At 46.9% G+C, this 19,786-nt stretch overlaps 1 protein-coding gene across 2 annotated transcripts in view; it reads right to left on the bottom strand.

The window, feature by feature from the left end:
• The window catches only part of SH3BP5 (SH3 domain binding protein 5), a 71,307-nt gene extending 54,865 nt beyond the window's left edge, over positions 1-16,442 (bottom strand). Inside the window, exons 1-2 of one of the 2 annotated variants that reach the window (XM_014859462.3) lie at positions 15,692-16,442; positions 13,887-13,949 (exon numbers count right to left, since the gene is read on the bottom strand). In XM_014859462.3, the coding sequence (XP_014714948.1) occupies positions 13,887-13,949; positions 15,692-15,829 (201 nt within the window). In that variant the 5' untranslated portion in view covers positions 15,830-16,442. Of the gene's footprint in view, positions 1-13,859; positions 13,950-15,691 lie in introns of both variants that reach the window. The other variant, XM_014859461.3, reaches the window with a different exon arrangement.
• Positions 16,443-19,786: the final 3,344 nt, after the last annotated feature.

The following is a 19,786-nucleotide window of genomic DNA, read 5'->3' as shown; positions in this document are numbered from 1 at the left end:
TGAACCATTTCTATGTTTATGCCAAGAGGCTTATTTTAACATAACATACTTCCTCAACCTCAAGACCACTTTTTCCAAAAATTTGCAAATATTACATTTTAGATAAATTAAACAATTGATATGCACATTTATCAGAGGTAGTGTTTCAACCACCACCCAAGTTGTTATGCAAGACAAGGTCCATTTTATAAGTAACGTGAGTTTAAAATCAGGGCAATATGGTGAGTTCACGGCCCAGCCTCGGAAAGCTCTAGAGACCATGTAGTGCAGCCTCTGTTGGAAGCTGCATCCACCCACCACAGTCTTCCAGGCAGCGGGCTTCCTCCCTTCCTTTGGATAACCTTCCTCATGACTGCACCGCATCAGAATGCAAAGAAAGGAGAGAGCAAGATGCAAAAGAACCAAAGTCAAGACCCACTGCTATAACTTTAGAGACACGGAAGAACCCACCAGAGGAAACAGCTAAAACATTTTAAGTAATTGCTTCCAGGAATAGAACTGGGGGTGGGAAGGACTGACGCAGAGAACTTTTCATTAAAAGTTTTCACGGGTTTTTCCTTATGTGCAACTATTGCTTCAATAAAAATAAAATTTTAAGTCTACTGCAGCATAGATTGACCAAAGAGCTTTTGCATTTCCCTGTCATCAGGACTGAAGGTGATTCATGATTCCTTCAGCACATGGCTAGATCAAAACCAAAATCTCAGTCATACAACAAGAAGGCTGGAAAAGACTTTGCCCATCACTTAGCTCTGATGCTCCCGTTTCACAGATGAGGCAACTGAAGCCTCAGGAGGTAAAGTTCCCCTCTCAAGGAAGTAAACCTGGTGAGTGTCAGGGCAAAGACTGAAAACCCCGTCCCCTAAGTCCTAGACCAGAGTTCTTTCATCCCACCAGCCTCAGTGGGGACCTCAGAACATGTATCCTCCACACTCACAAACACGCATCCCAAAACTATTTAAGGGCATGGGCTCCAGCCCCAGACTCCTGGCTTCCAATCTTGGCTCCCCATTCACTGGCCACATGACCTGGGGGAACTGATTCCATCATTCAGTGCCTCTGTTTCTCATCAATGTCCTCAAGAGCTGTTGTGAGAATTAACAAGATAAACCACATAAAGCATCTAGCACAATACTTAGCATATAATAAGCTTTCAATAAATAGTAGCAATTTTTACACAGGTGACATTATTCAATAAACGGCAAAGGGTTGAAAGGAAAGGACCACCATTTGCTGAACATTGTATGCTAGGTACCATGCTAGCCATTTTATGAATATCACCTTATTTAATCCTTAACATCCCTGCAAGAGACATATTGCCCTTCCCATTTTAGAGAGAAGGAAAATTAAAACCCAGAAAAGCTAAAAACCTTGCCAAGGCTACACAGCCTATTAAGGCAGAGAGAGAATTCAAATCCAGTTGTCCTGAACTCCCAAGCCCACGCTCTTCCTCCATCACATGCTTTGTAGTTTAAGTTTTCCTATGCTTTTTTGAGCCCATGTTTTACAACATTAAGGCCTGCATCAAGAAGCTCCAACTTGGGGAGTAGATCCAATTTCTAGCACACGCATGCAATACCAAGATTCTCTTTCCCCAGTGGAGATGCTAGCAAAACCAGTGGAAAGAAAGGAGGATGTCAAGAGCTTCCCAAGAAGCTTTAGAACATTCCCCCTGAATTTATAAAGTGTCCGCCCAGCTATTGCACTTTTGTGTCCAGGCTCCACTAATTTTTTTCAAATTGAAGCCATGACATCATTTGCTCTCAGACAAAATTTTTAAGAAACGGGCAAAGTATAAGGGTCACTGGGAGTGCAAACCAAAGTCCTTTCTTTGCTGGCTGGTTAACCATTAGAGCAACTCAAGAAGGCACTGTGACATGTGGCTGTTTGTGAAGTGAAGGAAAAACGGATGCCCTGCAGGTCTCAAAACAAGTCACTGTCTCTACATCACCACCATGAGAGTGGCACTTTTAAAATTTGGCTCAACATTCTTCAGCACCCACCCATCCTAATCCCACCAAGAGAGGGAGTCTGTGTCCCCTCCTCTTGAACCTGTGACTGTTGGACCAATAGAATACGAGAGAAGTGCTGCTATGGAACTTGCAAGGCTCGAGTAGAAAAGGCTGCGATGCTTCCACCCGGCCAACTTGGGACACTCTCTGTGGGGGAAGCCAGACACCATAAGGAGGTCAGAGTACCTGAGACCCCCATGCTGGAAAGGTCAGATGTCAGCACTCTGGTTGACCACCCCAGCTGAGCTCCCAGCCAGGAGCCAGTGTCCACTGCCACACATGGGAGCGCGCCTCCTTGGGAGTCCAGTCCAGCTGAGCCTTCAGATGACCACAGCCCCAGCTGACATCCGATTCCAACCACATGAGACTCCTCAAGCAAGAACCACCCAGCTGAGCCTGCTCCAGATTCTGACCCACAAATCATGGGCAAAATAAAGCAGTCGTTTTAAGCTACTACGTTTTGAGGTAATTTGTTAGGTAGAAATAGTAACTAGAACAATGAGGAAGGACAACACCCCCATTTCATCCCTTCTTTCAATAAAGCCAAAAACCCAGGAATAGAGCATTAAAGCTGTAGGCTTCAAATCTATCAGAATGAAGCTGAATCCTTTTGCATGCTGGCAACAAAAGGGTAGGGTGGACGAAGACAACCAAACCCCATACATCACGCTGCGGCTGCGTTTGATGGCAAACAATAAAAGAGTTTACATTAAGCGGGCTCGGCTGCGGTTATCATAAACAGCGGATGTTCCTCTCATTGTCTCCCCACCAGCAATTTCTTTCTGTCAGAGCAAACATTAATATCTCTTAGATAATCCAGCAAAACACAGCAAAGGAAAAATCAGGCAAGAATAGAACAAAATTTTTTTCCATCTTCCTTTAAGGAAATGAAAGAAGCTGATTCTGAGCTCTCTAAGAGCTGCTTTGCAAATTATCATGAGACCCTTGGTTAAAATGCATTGCATAAAAGTGATGTAGTCTTTACTGCTGGAAACATCTATGTGGCCATAGGCAGATTAAGTAACTCTCAAAGGAGAGGACTGGGCAAAGACAACCGGGATGCCTGCCAAAGGATGAGGTTCAATAGATGTTTAATTCGTCCAGCCAAAACACACATACACACCCCTTACTCCATTAAAAGTCCTTACAATAAATGCTCAGAAAGAAAAATAACAGCTTCATATTAAAAGGCCACAGTCCACAGAGACACAGTGCTCTGCCAACTTGTGGGTTTGACAAGTCTAACAACCACTGGGGTAGCAATGAATCCATCAACCCCCATGGCCCGTCTTCTTTCGAGGTGGGGACACCCGTGGACCCCTCAGAGTCAGACAAAAGGCATCTTGGATAAACTTGGGATTTCTATCATGTCATTGTACAAATGTTTGCTTGCCCTACACTAGCAAGCACCAACATGCCTCTGATGGGTTCCAGCTGAAGGGCCGGGAAAGTTTACGTATTATCTCACTAGTCTTTAGAGCTTAGGAGGAAGAGAGTCAATTTTTTTAAGGCAATAGAGTCTATTTCAATATTAGATAGCTACTTCTATGTTCTAGCCAACAGTCCATACTAGTATCCTTCAGCTGACGTGGCTACAGTGAACGACGTTGCAAGAGAGCCTATATGGGCCCACTAGTCTTCATACATTTAGAAATGATACTAATACTCAAATACATACAGCAACTAAGTTTGAATATCTAAACAGTCTTTTTTTTTCTTTTTAAAGATAGGCACCTGAGCTAACAACTGTTGCGAATCTTCATTTTTTTTTTCCTTCTCCCCAAAGTCCCCCAGTACATAGTTGTACATTCTAGTTGTAGGCTCTGATTGTGCTATGTGGGACGTTGCCTCAGCATGGCCCGATGAGCGATGCCATGTCTGGGCCCAGGATCCGAACCGGCGAAACCCTGGGCTGCCAAAGCAGAGCATGCGAACTTAACCTCTCAGCCACGGGGCCGGCCCCTCTAAATAGTCTTAATATTTGGAATATTTTCCACTACTATATCTGCGTGATTTTTTTTGTCCTTTATAAATAAGTGTATAAATGAGGGTTTCTTGGTAGACAATCCTAAAATGCCTTGAAAGTGCTTTTCAGCCCTCCACGAATTACCACAATGAGAGCTTAACAATACAGTAATTCACCAAGCAAACCCACCAACATCACGGTTTACTACAATTACGGCAGGGACTACCAATCCGAACATTTTTTCCCACCAGCCTTCATAGTTCCTAAAATTCCTTCCACAGAAATTTATTTCTTTGACTCATAAAGGCATCTTTTTATAAATAATGCTTCTTTCTCCACCCCCATCCCCGGCTTATGAAAATGATAAAATATGGCCATTGTAAATAACTCAGAAAACACCAAGAAATGAAAAATAAAAATCACCAGCATTCTTTTTTTTTGAGGAAGATTAGCACTGAGCTAACTACTGCCAATCCTCTTTTTTGCTGAGGAAGACTGGTCCTGAGCTAACATCCATGCCCATCTTCCTCTGCTTCATACGTGAGGTGCCTACCACAGCATGGATTGCCAAGCAGTAGTGCCATGTCCACACCCGGGATCTGAACCGGCGAACCCCAGGCTGCCAAGAGGCAGAATGTGCCAATTTAACCGCTGCGCCACCGGGCCGGCCCAGCCCCCAATCACCAGCATTCTTAGCCACTACCAATAACCACTAGTAACATCTGAGGGTACATTTTTCTAGATCCATGCTTCTCAAACTATGTGGTAATGGATCTTTTCTCCCCCAACCCACTACAAATCAACACTTCCGTAGAATACAATAAAAATACGCTGTGAAATGCCATTTGGATGTCACAGCAATGTCAAATTGCTGAAAAAGGTTTCTAAAGAGTCTCAATTTACGTATTTACTTTACTTCAACTGATTACAAGCAGTTCATAGTTTGTGCACCACACTGTGAATCACTCTGTTCTAGACCTTTTTTCTCTCATATGCACATATGCTTTACTGCATGTATATATGATTTTACATTACTCTACATGCATAGTCGTTTTATACATACTTTATAGTTTTTTTGTTCATTTTTTTGCTGAGGAAGATTCGCCCTGAGCTAACCTCTTTGCCAATCTTCCTCCATTTTCTATGTGGGACACTACCACAGCACATCTAGTGAGTGGATTGGGCCACACCCAGGATCCATACACACAAACTCAGGCCGCCAAAGTGGAGCACTGGGAACTTTAACCACAGGCCACTGGGCCAGGCCCCATACCTTATAGTTTTATTACCTAATTCTTTTTCCACCAAACAGATTATAGCCATTTGTCTATATCCACAAACGCCATCCTTTTTTAATGTGAAAGGCCACTCCCAAAACCCTAGCATCTCCAAACAAGGCAGAATCTTTCACCTTCATGAGCTACGACCTCTGTACGTGAGGGACTTCAGGGAGGGGACGGAGAACACAGACCATGCATTACCTGTGTCACAACTGTGTCCAGGGTCAGCCCTGTCGAAGAACAGCTTGGGGACAAATGCAATCCCAGAGCAGCCGCTACAGTAAGGGGACCTGCCTATTTTGCAGGACACTGTGTGTGACAATGACAAGAGCCAGGAGTCCACAAGGGTGTTTGAGTCTAACCACAAACTAACATCCACTCTTTCCAACATTCATGGTACCTGTGTGCAGGCACTGTGTCAGATGCGGCGGCACAGAGAGGGGAACCTCGGCCCCTCCCTCCTGGGGCCGCATCTAGTAGTGGAGCCAGACAAATAAACGAATGACGGGAATATAGACTGATGAATATGCATGAGACAGGTGGTGCTGGTTAAGACAGCCTCCCGGGCCCTGCCCCCAGAGATTCTCATACACTAGGTCTGGGTGGGGCCCAGGACTCTGCAATTCTAACAAATTCCTAGTCTTGCCAGGCTGTGGGTGCACACTTCGCTGGACGTTGATGGCACTGCTCTAGAGCGGTGGTTCACAGCCAGGGGCAATTTTGCACCCCAGGGGACACTTACAAGTCTGGAGATATGCTTGGTTCTCACAAGTGGTGTGGGGGTGCTGTCATTGGCATCTAGTGAGTAGATGCTGCTAAACCTCCTATGATGCAGAGCACAGCACCCCACAGCAAAGAATTACCGGCCCACTATGTCAACAGAGTGAAAGTTGAGCAACTGCTCTAGAGCAAGACTCTGGAACTCTCTGTGCCTCAGCTTTGTTATCAGCAAAATAGGGACGATATTATCTATCTCATAGAGGTGTTCTGAGGATTCAGTGAGTTTATATCCACAAAGTGCTTGGAACAGCCTGGCACACAGTAGGCACTCATTATCATCATTAGCAGTAATTACTGTTGAAGGGCAGTTAGGAGCCAAAACAGGCAGGAAAACTAGTCCAGAATGGACACAAGGCATTCCAGGATGGCCCTCACCTGCCCTGCTCCAGTAACAGCACCAATGACATTTATTGATGGCTCACTATGCACCATCATTGGGATGAGGCCCAGAGACATTAAGTAATTGGCCCAAGGTCACACAGCCATGAAGGGGTAATCTGCTATTATTCATTCACTCAAATATCTATTGAGCACCTGTTATATGCCAAACAAATCCCAGGAGCAGACACACCCTAACAAAGCCAGGCTCTTGGAGAAACAAATTGATTTCTACATCCAGCAGACCAGCCACAGAGCAAAGACTCCAGTGACTGCAAAGTCCATCTGGCTGTAATCCCGGCCTGACAAGTCCTCTCTCCGGCCCTTTGCCCAGAGCCAGTCTCTGACAAAGAAATGTCATGCGGGTCCCGAGGGAGGAAAGCAGAACCACAGCCAGACCCTGTGGCGAACCTGGCTCCAACACACATCTCACAGGAGCCTTCTCTGCATGGGGCTCCTGGGGGTCCTCAGTGCTCCCTGCCAGCCCCATGCGCAGGCGGCTCTCCCTCACCCAGGCTGTGCAGTTATCAAAGCACCCCTCACACAGTATCTCCTCTTGTCCTCCAGGCCACCCAGTGACATGGGCAAGAATCACAACCCCAATTCACCAACGACGTGACTCAGGCTCCAAGGGGCCAAGCGCCCCTAGAAGTCAGCAGACCTCAGATTCTAACTCACCACCTGATGCCAAGGTCAGTCTGCCCTCCACCCTCCGCTTCCCCAAGCTTTGAGTTTTAGGTTTTTCTCTTCTCTGACTATAAAGTAATACAAATTCAGTGCAAATAACTCAGAAAATACAGAAAAGTATAAAGACAATAAATATCATTTATCTCTCACCAGATATAACAAGTGGTGTGTAACCTATTCCAGGCATTCTTATGCATATAAACATATTTTTTAGAATAGCACCATACTAAACGCTCTTTTGGAACCTGCTTTTTTCCATTCAGATGTCTTTTCATGTTAATAACAAGCTGTGCTGTCATTCTAAGGCCTAGACTCTATCAGCCATCGCCTGTGCAGAGCATTCATTTATTTAACCAATCCCCTATTGACAGTTATTTAGATTTATAACTTCCCAACATTTTTAAACAATGCTGCAATGAACATTACTGGACCTATGTCCTTGTCCAGTTATTCCCTTAGGATAAGTTCTTACAATTGCTGGGTTAAAAGTTACTGTCCCTTGACATCCCAACAGCCAGGCAGGGGGACCATCACTGAAGCAGGAAGCCCGAAGTCCCACCATTCTGACGGCCAAACCTCAGGTCACAGCTGTGGGGACAGCAGCAGCCCCAGCTCAGGTCACTCAGAAGCACCCAGAAAAGACCTCAAGTGCGTTTATCTTTACAACCAGCCAATGGCCGAGGCGGCCCATCACTGCTCAAGCTGCAGGTGATGTCTGTACCGTCAGCTCTCTTCCTCCTCCACTTCTAGGCTGCTCCGGATATTAACCGACCCTCCCACGTGACTTGGGGTCTCCAGGCCTCAACTCCGAGGCCTCCTATTCCACAAAGCTTCCCCTGGCTCCCAAAGGACCTGCATGTCCTTGTCACTCCATAACTGCACGCCTGAAGCCAGGAGACGCCAAGCTCTGCGAGGGGGAGGACTGTGGCTGAGGGTCGCTGAGGGCCCCGCACAGGAATCAGCCCACAGGAGGGGCTCAGTGTTTATTACGTCGATGTTTACTTAAACCACATCTCACCTGGGTACAAAGAGGTCAGGGCCCTCCCAGCCCAGACGGGGCAGCCTGCCACCAGGCCTGGAATTTGGTGCCAGCTTCAAGGAATAGTTACTCCTCACTTCCCCTCGTCCATTTATCACTTCACACGTTCCCTAGCGCTGTCTTCAAAACACAGCGGATGTCTTACACGGCCTTCCCCTAGTGCGCATCCATTCACACCACATACACACATATATACACACACACACATACACACACACACACAGATCTTGAAGGACAAAGTCTAAGATGTGACACTATCCTTTCAGAAATGAATTTCTTTCTTCTCCTGACTTGTGTTAATAATTCATGAGAGGGAGGCCTGGCTGCCTCCAAATTCACCCCCATCTTCCCTCTCCTACCCAACCCCTGTCCCCCCAGTTTCCAAGCTCAAAACAGTATTTTTTTTTAAAAAAAAAAAAGAGAGAGAAAATGTTTGCTGGTTTCTGGAGGGAGTACAAGGCAGATTCTGGGTACAGGCCTTACGCAAGTTTGGGGAACACAGATGTCCAGAATCTAATACTTTTCTAAACAAGTCTGCCCAGAAACCATCCCCACCCAAGCAGTGAGGGAAAGAGCATGAACATTTACAATTAACTGCTCCTGCCTCCCTGGGGAAGGGCGGTCTGAAGAAGCCAGCTTTTGATTACTCGGAAAAGCTGTGTGTGGGTGGCTCGGCCTGGCCATGTCCTTCCCCCTCTCTGACCATTGCACAGCCCTGGGACAGCGCGCCTTCAGGGCAAGCACGGGAAATCACAAAAACACTACACATCAGGGTTACAAATAAGTAATTGGCATGGGATATTGCAACTCTTGATCACAATGAGATTTAGAAATCCCATGTTGCATCTTTTTTTAACAAACATTTGAAAAAAGATAGTTCTATATAATGTGCATTGTAAAATTACATCAGCACAGTTGCTTGCATTGCCTCACCTGCGAGGGCTGTCACACAGTGAATGACCCATTTCTCTGACTCGCTCCTTCTCCTCTCTCCATCACTCACCCCCACCCCCAGCACATCGGTCCCCTCTGGCTGCTCCTCAGCCAGGCCAAGCCCCACTCCCAGCTTAGCACTGGCTGTTCTCTCTGGCTGAAATGCTCTTCCCCCACACGGCCCCGAGGCTCACTGTCTCCAGACAGGCTTTCAGAGAGCCTTTCCTGCCCACCGTACATAACACTGCAACCCCCTCCCTCGCCTTGGCCCCAAATACCCACAATGCCCAGCTCCCTCTTGCCTTGCTTTTCTCCCCAGCACACATCGCCAGCAACCTACTGCATATTTTAGTTGTTTATTGAATTTCCTCCCGCTCCATGAGGTAAGGGTCAGGAGAACAGTGAGCTCTGTCCCCTCTTCACTGCCCTCTCCCCGTCACCTAACACTGCCCTTAGCACATAGCTGGTCCTCAAAAAATACTCCGGAATTAATAATTGAAGCTGACTAATCAATGTGTCTGTGGGAAAACACACCCACTTTCTTAATTTTAAACCTCAGGCTTATATCCAAGGGTCTCTCTGGTAGAAAGGTTACTGCTTGCACAGCTTGTAAAGCCTGGCTCTCTTGACATAAATCAGAGGGCAAAGCAGACATAACGCTATTCAAACAAGGTCAGAGGCGAACCGAGGCTGCAGGAAGAGGCAGACATCCAAGTGACGACACGGCAGGCGGCTGGCATCCATTGGCCCTTTGGTAATCTCCTATTTACATGGCCGAGACACGGAATGGGATCCTAAAGGTGACTCCCAGGCATGCACCTCAGGCCACAGCTCCCCAGAGACAACCGCACCACGGTCTACAAGCCAAGCAGCAGCCGCCACAGACCTGGTCACCAATTTCTTTAGTCGGACTCAGACAACGTCAGGGGGCCACTGGGCACTCCGGATCATAATCAAAAGGGAAAGGAAACGCCAGCCGCAAAAGACCCTCCCTAGAGGCTCCGAAATCACACACGGTCGATTCTCATTATGTGTGGATCCTCCATATTTGCGAATTTGCCTACTCACTAACGTTTATCTCTAACTCCAAAATCAATACTCGTGGCGCTTCTACAGCCATTCGTGGATATGCACAACGTGGCAAAAAAATGTGAATCACCCAACATGCACATTCCCAGCTGAGGGTGAAGGAAGCGACGCTCTGCCTCTTGTTTCAGCGCTCATCCTGTAAACAAGGTCCTTACACGGTCCACTTACTGCCACGGTTTTTGCATTTCTGTGCCTGTTGGTGGTGGTTCTGCTGTTTAAAATGGCCTCCAAGCCCAGTGCTGAAGTGCTTCCCAGTGTCCCCAAGCCCAAAAAGGCTGTGATGTGCCTTGTGGAGAAAATGTGTGCTAGGTGGGCTCCGTTCAGGCAGGAATCACAGTGCTGCTGCCCGTGACTTCAACGTTCATGAATCAAGAATATATAGTAAATAAGGTGTCTTTAAACAGAAACACACATAAAACAAGGCTATGTGTTGATTGGTTGGTGAAAATGTTGTAACCAGAGGCTCACAGGAACCTAAGGTTTCTACATTTCCCCCTGGGAGCAATGGTTCAGTATTCACTAATTCAATGTTCACGGCGACTTTATAGAAAACAACTACCACGAACAATGAGAAGTGACTGTATATTATAATGGCTGTTTCCTGTCCCACATCCTCTGGCACGCTCTCCTCATCCACCCCCATGGCTCTCTCCATCTGCTACTCTCTGCACAAGGCCACTCTTACTCTGCAGGCTTCTGTTCAGGTGTCTTCTGGGGACTCCTCTCCCAGAGCCCCATCACATCGCTCTTTTATTGTAGTTATTACAATTAGTAATCAGCGCCCCTCACCCCCAACTAAAACGAAAACTTCCTGAGGACAAGGCCTTTGTCTGTGTCGCTCACCCACATATCTGCAGTGGCCCAGAATGCCTGACACAAGGGTGGTACCCAGTGCCTGGCTGAAGGAACACAGCCCACGGCAGGCACAGACACCATCCTCACCTCCAGGCTCCAGCAGCATGACAAGCGTCCAGACAGCCTGCACTGAGGGTCAAATCCCACCGCTCCTTTGTGAGTTTGACCGGAAACACCTATTAGACATGGGCTGCCCGCTGCTATGTGCAGCTACTGAGCACTGGAAATGTGACCAGTTCAAATTGAGATGCTCTTCAGGTGTAAAATATGCATGAGATTCTGAAGACTTAGTACAAAAATACGTGTAAAATATCTCATTAGTGATTTTTTTATATCGATTCCATGCTGAAATTTTACTATCTTGGACATTCTGGGTTAAAGAAAATAGGTTAAAATTAACGTCAGCTATTTCGTTTTACTTTTCAACGTGGCTACGAGGGAAGAGTTTTAGTGACTTACGTAGCCTGCACTATATTTCTATGACTCCATCTTGGTTATAATAATACCATGTAAGGGTCAGCCACCCAACACAAGCCAGCCCTGACCACCTCTCTTTGCTGCCGCCAAGTGCTCTCCAGAGCAAGGCAGGAAACACCTGTCCCGTGGCTTCCTGCAACACACAAATACCTAAGTGTATTCAGAAATTGGGGCAAAAAAGAGTTTACCAGATGAACCAATTTTACCCTCAGAAGGTAAGCACTACCAGAACAGTGACCAGCATACGGTAGGCATACAAATATTTGTTGAATGAATAAACCAATCCTTTGCAAAAAAAAAACAACAACCCACAAAAGACTATTTCCAACTTGTCTATTCATATTTGGGATGGTAGAATACGAGAGCCGGAGGGGACATGAAAAAGGACGGGCTCTGCCACACCATCAAATGTGAGACACTGCGCCTCCTCGCCCTCACCCGGAGAAGAGGTGGTCCCTGCCTTCCCTACCTTCCAGGCCCACGCTGTCCAGCAGAACTTTCTACAGTGATGGAAGAATTCCCCGCTCTGTCCAATATGGTGGCTATTGAGCTTTTTTGTTTTAAAGATTGGCACCTGAGCTAACAACTGTTGCCAATCTTTTTTTTTCTTCTCCCCAAAGCCCCCCAGTACACAGTTGTATATTCTAGCTGTAGGTCCCTCTGGTGGTGCTATGTAGGATGCCACCTCAGCATGGCTTGATGAGCAGTGCCATGTCTGTGCCCAGGATCCGAACTGGCGAAACCCTAGGCCGCCAAAGTGCAGCATAAGAACTTAACCACTGGGCCATGGGGCCAGCCCCAACTACTGAGCTCTTGAAATGTGGCTACTAGAACTGAATTTTTAATCTTATTTAAATTTAATTAATTTAAATTCAAATAGCCACATGGGGCTAGAGGCTGCCATATTGGACAGCCCAGCTCTAGGCTGGTGTGACAAAATGGAAGGAGATAAAGCCTATAAAAACACTTTGTAGGGGCTGGCCCCGTGGCCGAGTGGTTAAGTTCGCGCGCTCCGCTGCAGGCGGCCCAGTGTTTCGTTAGTTCGAGTCCTGGGCGCGGACATGGCACTGCTCGTCAGACCACGCTGAGGCAGCGTCCCACATGCCACAACTAGAAGAACCCACAACGAAGAATACACAACTATGTACCGGGGAGCTTTGGGGAGAAAAATGAAAAAATAAAATCTTTAAAAAAAAAAAAAAAAACACTTTGTAAACTCTAATCCCTATAGAAATGGTAGAGTTTTTGTCATTGTTGTTTAGTGTATTAGAAATCTGAGATTCTGAGAGATTTCAATTGCCCAACAGAGAGACTCGATTCATCTGTGTTATCAACACACAGATTATACTTCAGTTGGGGGAGAAGGGCAGCCAGTGTTCATGGATACCTACAACCAAAAGAGAGGGGTTGGCATAACCCTTCACACACAGCCCAGCACAAGAAGCTTTCAATCCCCACTGCCATATCTACATTTGGTACCTCCAGGGCCTGGTCAAACAGCCACAAATCAAGGATGCCAGAGTGCTGATGGTATTCTCCTATCACCATACCCTCACTCCAGGGACCAGATGTTTCCTGCCCTTCCTGCTGACCTTCCCTGCTATTTCTTCTGCTACAGAAACAGGTCCTGCCAACAGCTCCTGCATTCCTTCAGCTCTCTGACAGAGTCATTCCCAGGCTCTCAGACAGACGCCGGGGTTGTTCAAATTTGCCGATGGGGTAAAACCAACCACTACTGAAAAGGGATGGGGACTAATTGGTAGCTGTGAAGAACGCTAATCTGTTTAGCCTCAGGTTGAAAGATGCTCAGGAAACTCAAATCAACGTCTAGTCTCCCAAGATTTTGCCCAGCAGGAAAGCCCTTCTCAGTCTAAACAGCTTTTCGTTACCATTAAGATAATTATATTCTACACACAAGCAGACAATAAAGAAATGAGCAGGGAGGTGGGAAGGGGAAAATTATTAGGGCAGGAAAGGCAAAAAAGGAGTAAGGCTGAGGAAACACACAATGCTTCCAAGCCCCAATGCAAGGAACCGCCCTAAAAGACTTAGATTTTTATGAGCTCATTCATTCTTCTCCACTAACGAGTTCAGCTCATTTTCCCCTCCGTCCTTCCAGCTTTTCCACAGACACATTAACTTGAGGTCTTATGCGTGTGTAAAGCTCTTGCTTTTCGGCCTGATGGAGCTTCCATGATGAAAAACATGTGAAATTGGATCCACATGTGCTCCACCCACAAGCCAGGCCCCGTGGTGTATTTTATTCTGTCAGACAGCAGGCTGATGCTCAACTTCGAGGAGGGGACGCCAGCTATTAAAACAAAAGTAACCAGCTTGGTGTCGGCGGGACGGCACCACCTCACCAAGAACAGGGGCTCGGCTTTCTGTACCTCAAGTTCAGTCTCCCGTCTGTTGATGTCATCTGTGGACTGATTTAACTTCTCCAGTTCTCCCTAATGAAGAAAAGAGGGAGAAAAAATGATTTAAGGGATTCATCTTTTGTTTCCCTATGAGTCAGTCCATTACCTGCAAAATGACTCCAGCACAATTTGTAGGAAGAGGGACGAGTCAGATGATTCCCAAGGAAGACAGTTAAGCCTTGGCTAGAAGAGCAAATGAATGCCAGCATCTCTGAAGCCTTTTTCTTGATGGTGTCCCTTCTGAAAATGTCTTAAGGTCCCAGGAACTTGTCTTTCCTTAGAATGTCAACTATTTATTCCAGGTACATGCCTTCAGGTAAACCCATCTGTTACAAATGGTTTAGCGGGCAAATCAAAACAGCGCCTTCCGCCATAGAGCAAGGACTTTGCAGAAAAAGACAATGAAAGAAAATAAACAAGGCCAAGCCAAAAGTATAAACCTAGGGAAATTATTTCAGTCAAGGGCAGAATTCTGGCATTGACTGATCAGCGGTTGAGTATTTTTCTATAGAGATGACAATCGTTTCAAACTGCCTATTATTCAACCTACCTAGCTGGTTTTTTTAATTTAAAAAAAAACAAACTAGCTTTAATCCTGATCTTTTAAATAAACATTTACAAACTGACATTTTGTAAAAAGTACCCAGCATGAAGTTAATTCATTTTACTCTACAAAACAAAGGGTCTTGTTAACAGAATTCCTGTACCAACAAGATTTAGTAGTCCAAATTGATGATTTTAAATAGAATTCCTAATGCAAAGATTTTTCCATCTGATCTTTATCTTGCTAATCTGCCAAAACAATGCATTTAAACAGCAACAGCTGAGTTAAATGAGCTTTTAATTGATCTGAAAAACCAATTAGGGCTCCAGAAATTGCAGAGCATGCTGAAAAGCAATATATATATATAATCTTTCTTTTTAATGATTTATAGAAAAGGTAGAAAAATGAGTCTTGGAAAATGGATTTGCTTTGCTTTTCGCTTCGAGGGTGAAGAGGTTAAACTGTCACTTCCAGATCTCGGCTTGGAAATTGTTTTTTAATCATCTCCCTTAGAAATGGAGGCACAGAAAGCCAGGCCAATCACCTCGCCTTCTCCCCACGTCAGCTCTGCCCATCAGTTGTCCTCGATTTCTGTTCACAGCCGACCACGTAACAAGGAAAAGCTATGTTTTAAACCATTTGGGGCCAAGCGGAGGGTTGAGCCAGTGGTGACAATAAACCCTTCAGTTTGCTAACAATGAATCAGAGGAGGAGGAAGATGGTTCAGGCCGGGCACCTCCGCCAGGTGAGGACTTCAAACCCAGGGCACCAGTGCCAGCCCACGCTGCAAGGGCGGACAACGCCCACCCCCCGGGCTCGCCGACCCGCCCACCGGGTCCGGCGCCCACGCGGGCCGGCCGACCCCACCTCCCGGGGCCAGGAGGCCGTGCAATGCCTGCGGCGCCGCGAGCCCGGCCGGGGGTACCCCGATACCCGCATGGCGCCCCCGCCCCCTTTTTCCCTTTGTTGCACATCCGCCCGAACCGCTGGGCACGCTGCGACGACCCTCGGATCCTGCCAAGGATCTGCGAGTGGGATTCCCGCAACAGAGTCAGGCAGCGTCCACGCGGGCACTGCAGCGTCCCCAGGAACCAGGTGAAACCGAGTATTAACCCTCTCTTCTCGCCCCCAGATCTACGTGGCCACCCTGTCCCCTGGACCGCAGGCACTGGGGGACTGCAAGGCAGGTTAAGAGTAGATGCCGGGCTCCGGGCGCCCCCGCGCGCCCTACCTGGATCCGGGGATCCACTTCTTCTTCCTCCTCCAGCCCCTGCTCCATCCCCTCTTCCTCCTCCTCCTCCAAGTCCCGGGTAGACGGCACAAGCTCAGCCGGCTCCTCCGAGCGGCCCCGCTTCAGCGCCGCGTCCATGCGGGCAGCCGGAATGCGCACCGCGCCGGGGACTTCGGAGCGTCCGGAGGGGTGGCGACCGCCGCAGGCTCGCCCGGAACCGTCTCGCCACCGCCGGACGCGGTCGGGGGCGCCGGGGCCGACACCCGGGAGGCGCCGCTCGCCGCTGCGGATCCCTCCGGCCCAGGCGGAGCGGAGGAAATGGGCGCGGCCGCCCCCTTTCTGCAGCGGCTGTCAGCGCAACGGCGCCCGCTCCGCCCTCGTCCCGCGGGGCCGCCCTCTGCGCGCCTCTGACTGTTCCCCGGCCGGTCCGGTTATCCAGGTCTCCGTCACAAAAACCCCAGCTCTCCGAAATCCTCTAGGGGGTGAAACAGGAGAGCCCTCACCGCTTGTTAACTTAGCAGCCCGAATATATCACAGACTACCCAACACTGGCCACCAGCCCTCTGGGCAGCTTTCTCCTTCCCTTCTCAATCAAGGCAAGTTGACTGTATGGAAGGAAAGTTTGGGGTATTTCCACTCTCTGAAGTCACCTCTAGAAGCCTGTACTCAGTGACCCTGGACCAGTTTCCAGACTCACCCAAACCTCTGTGTGCACGTTTCTCCCTTTGGTTGAATCTTGGCAATTGCGTGTATGTACTTGAAGATTTCCCCAGAAAAGGGAACTGTAACATGCTCATCACGTTGAGACAAAGAGCGAAAAGAGGAGCCAGCGGCAGCTCCAGGCAGGCATTCTTTGTCCGAAGGCTGTGGCCCCCGCTGGGCAGAGCTCCCTCCCCAAACAGCTGTGCTTTCATTGTTGTGGGACGGTCCTACCTGAACAGCCAGGGAGCATGGAAAATCATGGATCAGTGATGTGGATGGGTGGGTACAGCCCTTTCAAGGAGGCACTAAGTGTTACCCTTGTTAATGGGCACACCATGTCCAAGGGTTTATGAACTGGTGAGATTTCCTGCCCACGCTGAGCAAGTAGAGAGACAGAGCTTGCCTGGCAAACTCAACATCACTACAGGGCAAGGAATGAAGGGGCATGTCTGTGTCAGGACCACTGTGATGTCAGGAGAGGGCAAGGTCAGATGACCTTAGCAAAGCAGGCAAGGACATTGCCACTGGCCACTGCTAATGTCTCCTTCAGTACAAAAATGCAGAAAGCGTACACTGCTACACAGAGGCTTGTGGCCCCTGGCTCTGTGAGTTTGGAGCACAAGCTTGCTTGAGAAAGGAGCTTCCTTCTGAGAGCCTGTGGTTAAAGCCACCTTGAAAACCTGCTGCTGATGGTTTTATCAGATGCTAACTTGGTGGGTTACTCCTTGGCCAAGGTTCCCTTCACACACTGGCACAGTGGTCCACTGTCAAAAGAGATTTGTCGTATCTCCTGGATGTGATACAGGTGTACACCGTAGGTTTGTTTCTGAAAGGTCACACCTGTTCATTGTTCTTTAAATTAAGGGAGAGTCAGCAATTCTTTAACAGATGTTCTGAAGCTCCTTGCTAAAGACAGGGGCTTTTGATTTTCCAGTGGTGGATGAAGGCAGGGACAAGGTGGTTATTAGGGGTCACTTTGGGACACAAGAGTCACCATTGTTTCTCTCACTTCTCAATGGGAATTGAGCCTATAACTGAGCAGGTTCAGCCTGGCTGTGAAAACACTGAGAGACTGAGGTGAAAAACCAGAAGTGTGAGGTCAGCCCCGGCTCTAAACGCTTCTGAGCTGGTGGAACCCCATCCTCATCATTCTTAACAAACTCCAAAATACATTTCTATTTAAACTTAGATCTAAGAGCAATAGAGTGGTTCAAAATGCTTCCATGGGATGCACGGAAATGCTCTAGAACATGAGTTCAGATTTTTGTTGTCTTATTTTTAGGAAACCTGTCCAGCTATAGTTTCAATCTCAATAGTGTTCTGAAGTTAAAATGAGGAAAGTAAATAACCCACAGCAGTATGATATATTTTCTAGTGGTACATATGTATGCACGTAAATGCATAGAACAAGGTCTGGAAGGAAGGCTTCAAACCCAACAAAGAGTGGCTACCCCTGGGAAAGCGGGGGGGGAGGGGCCCAGGATTGACTAGGATGGTCAAAGGGAACTTCTAATCTCTCAAAATGTTTTCATTTTTGACAAGGAGGATGTATTTATAATTATTTGTGTAATTTAAAAATAAATTGAAAATAATACGTACTGTATTAATATTTTACTGCTGTGTAACAAATCACCACAAATTTAGCAGCTTAAAACAACACAATTATCATCTCACAGTTGTGTAGGTCTGAAGGTCCAGCACGGTGTGACTAGCTTCTCTGCTCAGGGTCCCCCAGGCTGAATCAGGGAGTCAGCCAGGCACCGTTGCTTTCTGGAGGCTCTGAGGAAAACATCCTTCCAAGCTCATTCAGGTTATGGCTGAGTTCAGTTCCTTGTGGTTGTAGGACTGACGTCCCCATTTCCTTGCTGACTGTCAGCCAGGGGCCAATCTCGGCTGCTGGAGGCTGCTGGCATTCCTTGCCATATGACCCCCTCCATCTTCAAAGGCAGCAACAGAGAATCTCCCTTGTGTTGAATCCCTCTCACACTTCAGTCTCTTTTTCAGGAAGAGCCCAGTCCCTTTGAAGGGTTCACTTGATTAGGTCAGGTCTACCTAGAAAAGTCTCCCATTCTTAAAGTCAGCTGTGCCATATATATAACCTAATCATAGAAGTGATTAGCCCATCATATTCACAAGTTCCTACAATAATATGAGAGTATATACACCAGAGGGCAGGAAATGGGACAATCTTATAATTTTGCCTACTGGATGTACTAAGAAGACAAGCCATGTAAGTGGCTTATAAACCAGGTAAATGCTTAATATTTATTTTAGCTGCCATGTTGCTCTGGAGCAGTGGCTCTAAAGGTCTGGGGTGGAGGGCCTGGCCCCGTGGCCAAGTGGTTAAGTTTGTGCGCTCCGCTGCAGGTGGCCCAATGTTTTGTTGGTCCGAATCCTGGGTGCAGACATGGCACTGCTCATCAAATCACGCTGAGGCAGCATCCCACACGCCACAACTAGAAGGACCCACAACAAAGAATATACAACTATGTACTGGGGGACTTTGGGGAGAAAAAGGAAAAAAAATAAAATCTTTAAAGGTCTGGGGTGGAGACTCTGGCAGGTCTTTAAGAACTTTCAGGATGCCCGTGAGATCAAAGTACTTTTGTACTAATACTAAGACAACATTTGCCTTTTTCACTCTCATTCTCTCATGAGTGTACCTTGGAGTTTTCCAGAAGCAGACACTTGATATCACCCCAGATTGAATGCAGAAGGTATGAGAATCCAGCTGCCTTCAATTAAGCCACACATCAAAGAGATTTGCAAAAATGTGAAACCACGCCCTTCTTCCCACCTGTCATTTAGTTTTGAAAACTATTTTATGTTTCATTTTGGAAACTATTTTTCACAAAATTATATTTATGTTATCATCAAACAGTAAATTTATTGTTGTTATTTTTAGATGAATTACTTAAAAATGTTTTTTAAATTCTGTTTTAATTTCTACACAGTAACCACTGGTAGATACAACCAAATGGACAACAGTTCTTTGGGAGCTTCAAGCATTGCAAAAATATAAAGGAGTACTGGAAAGTTTGAGAACCACTGATTAAGAGGAAATGTATACTTTAGTGTGAATTTCCTTTTTTTATTCACATTTAAATGTTCCACTTCTGCCCTCACTCCAACGATACACACCCCCTCCCAGGAACCCTGTTGGCCATTGGCAGAGTATTTTGGGCACGGTACCTTTTTTGCCCATTTTAAAAGACTTTAAATATAATTTAACAATGTTAAATGACTGAGAAGATGGTGGCCTTTCTGTGGTTATTTCCTAGGATCTATATTTTGTCAATTCCTATGAGGAACTTATCACCTAATTATAATGTTGCTCCTTTGGAGAAAACCGTCAACTTTATAATGCTCCGTCTGTGACATGGTTTCCAAGAA

This window comes from Equus asinus, chromosome 21, assembly GCF_041296235.1.
Source record: "Equus asinus isolate D_3611 breed Donkey chromosome 21, EquAss-T2T_v2, whole genome shotgun sequence".
NCBI classification, from domain to species: Eukaryota; Metazoa; Chordata; class Mammalia; order Perissodactyla; family Equidae; genus Equus; species Equus asinus.
This window is presented reverse-complemented; position numbering and strand designations above follow the sequence as displayed.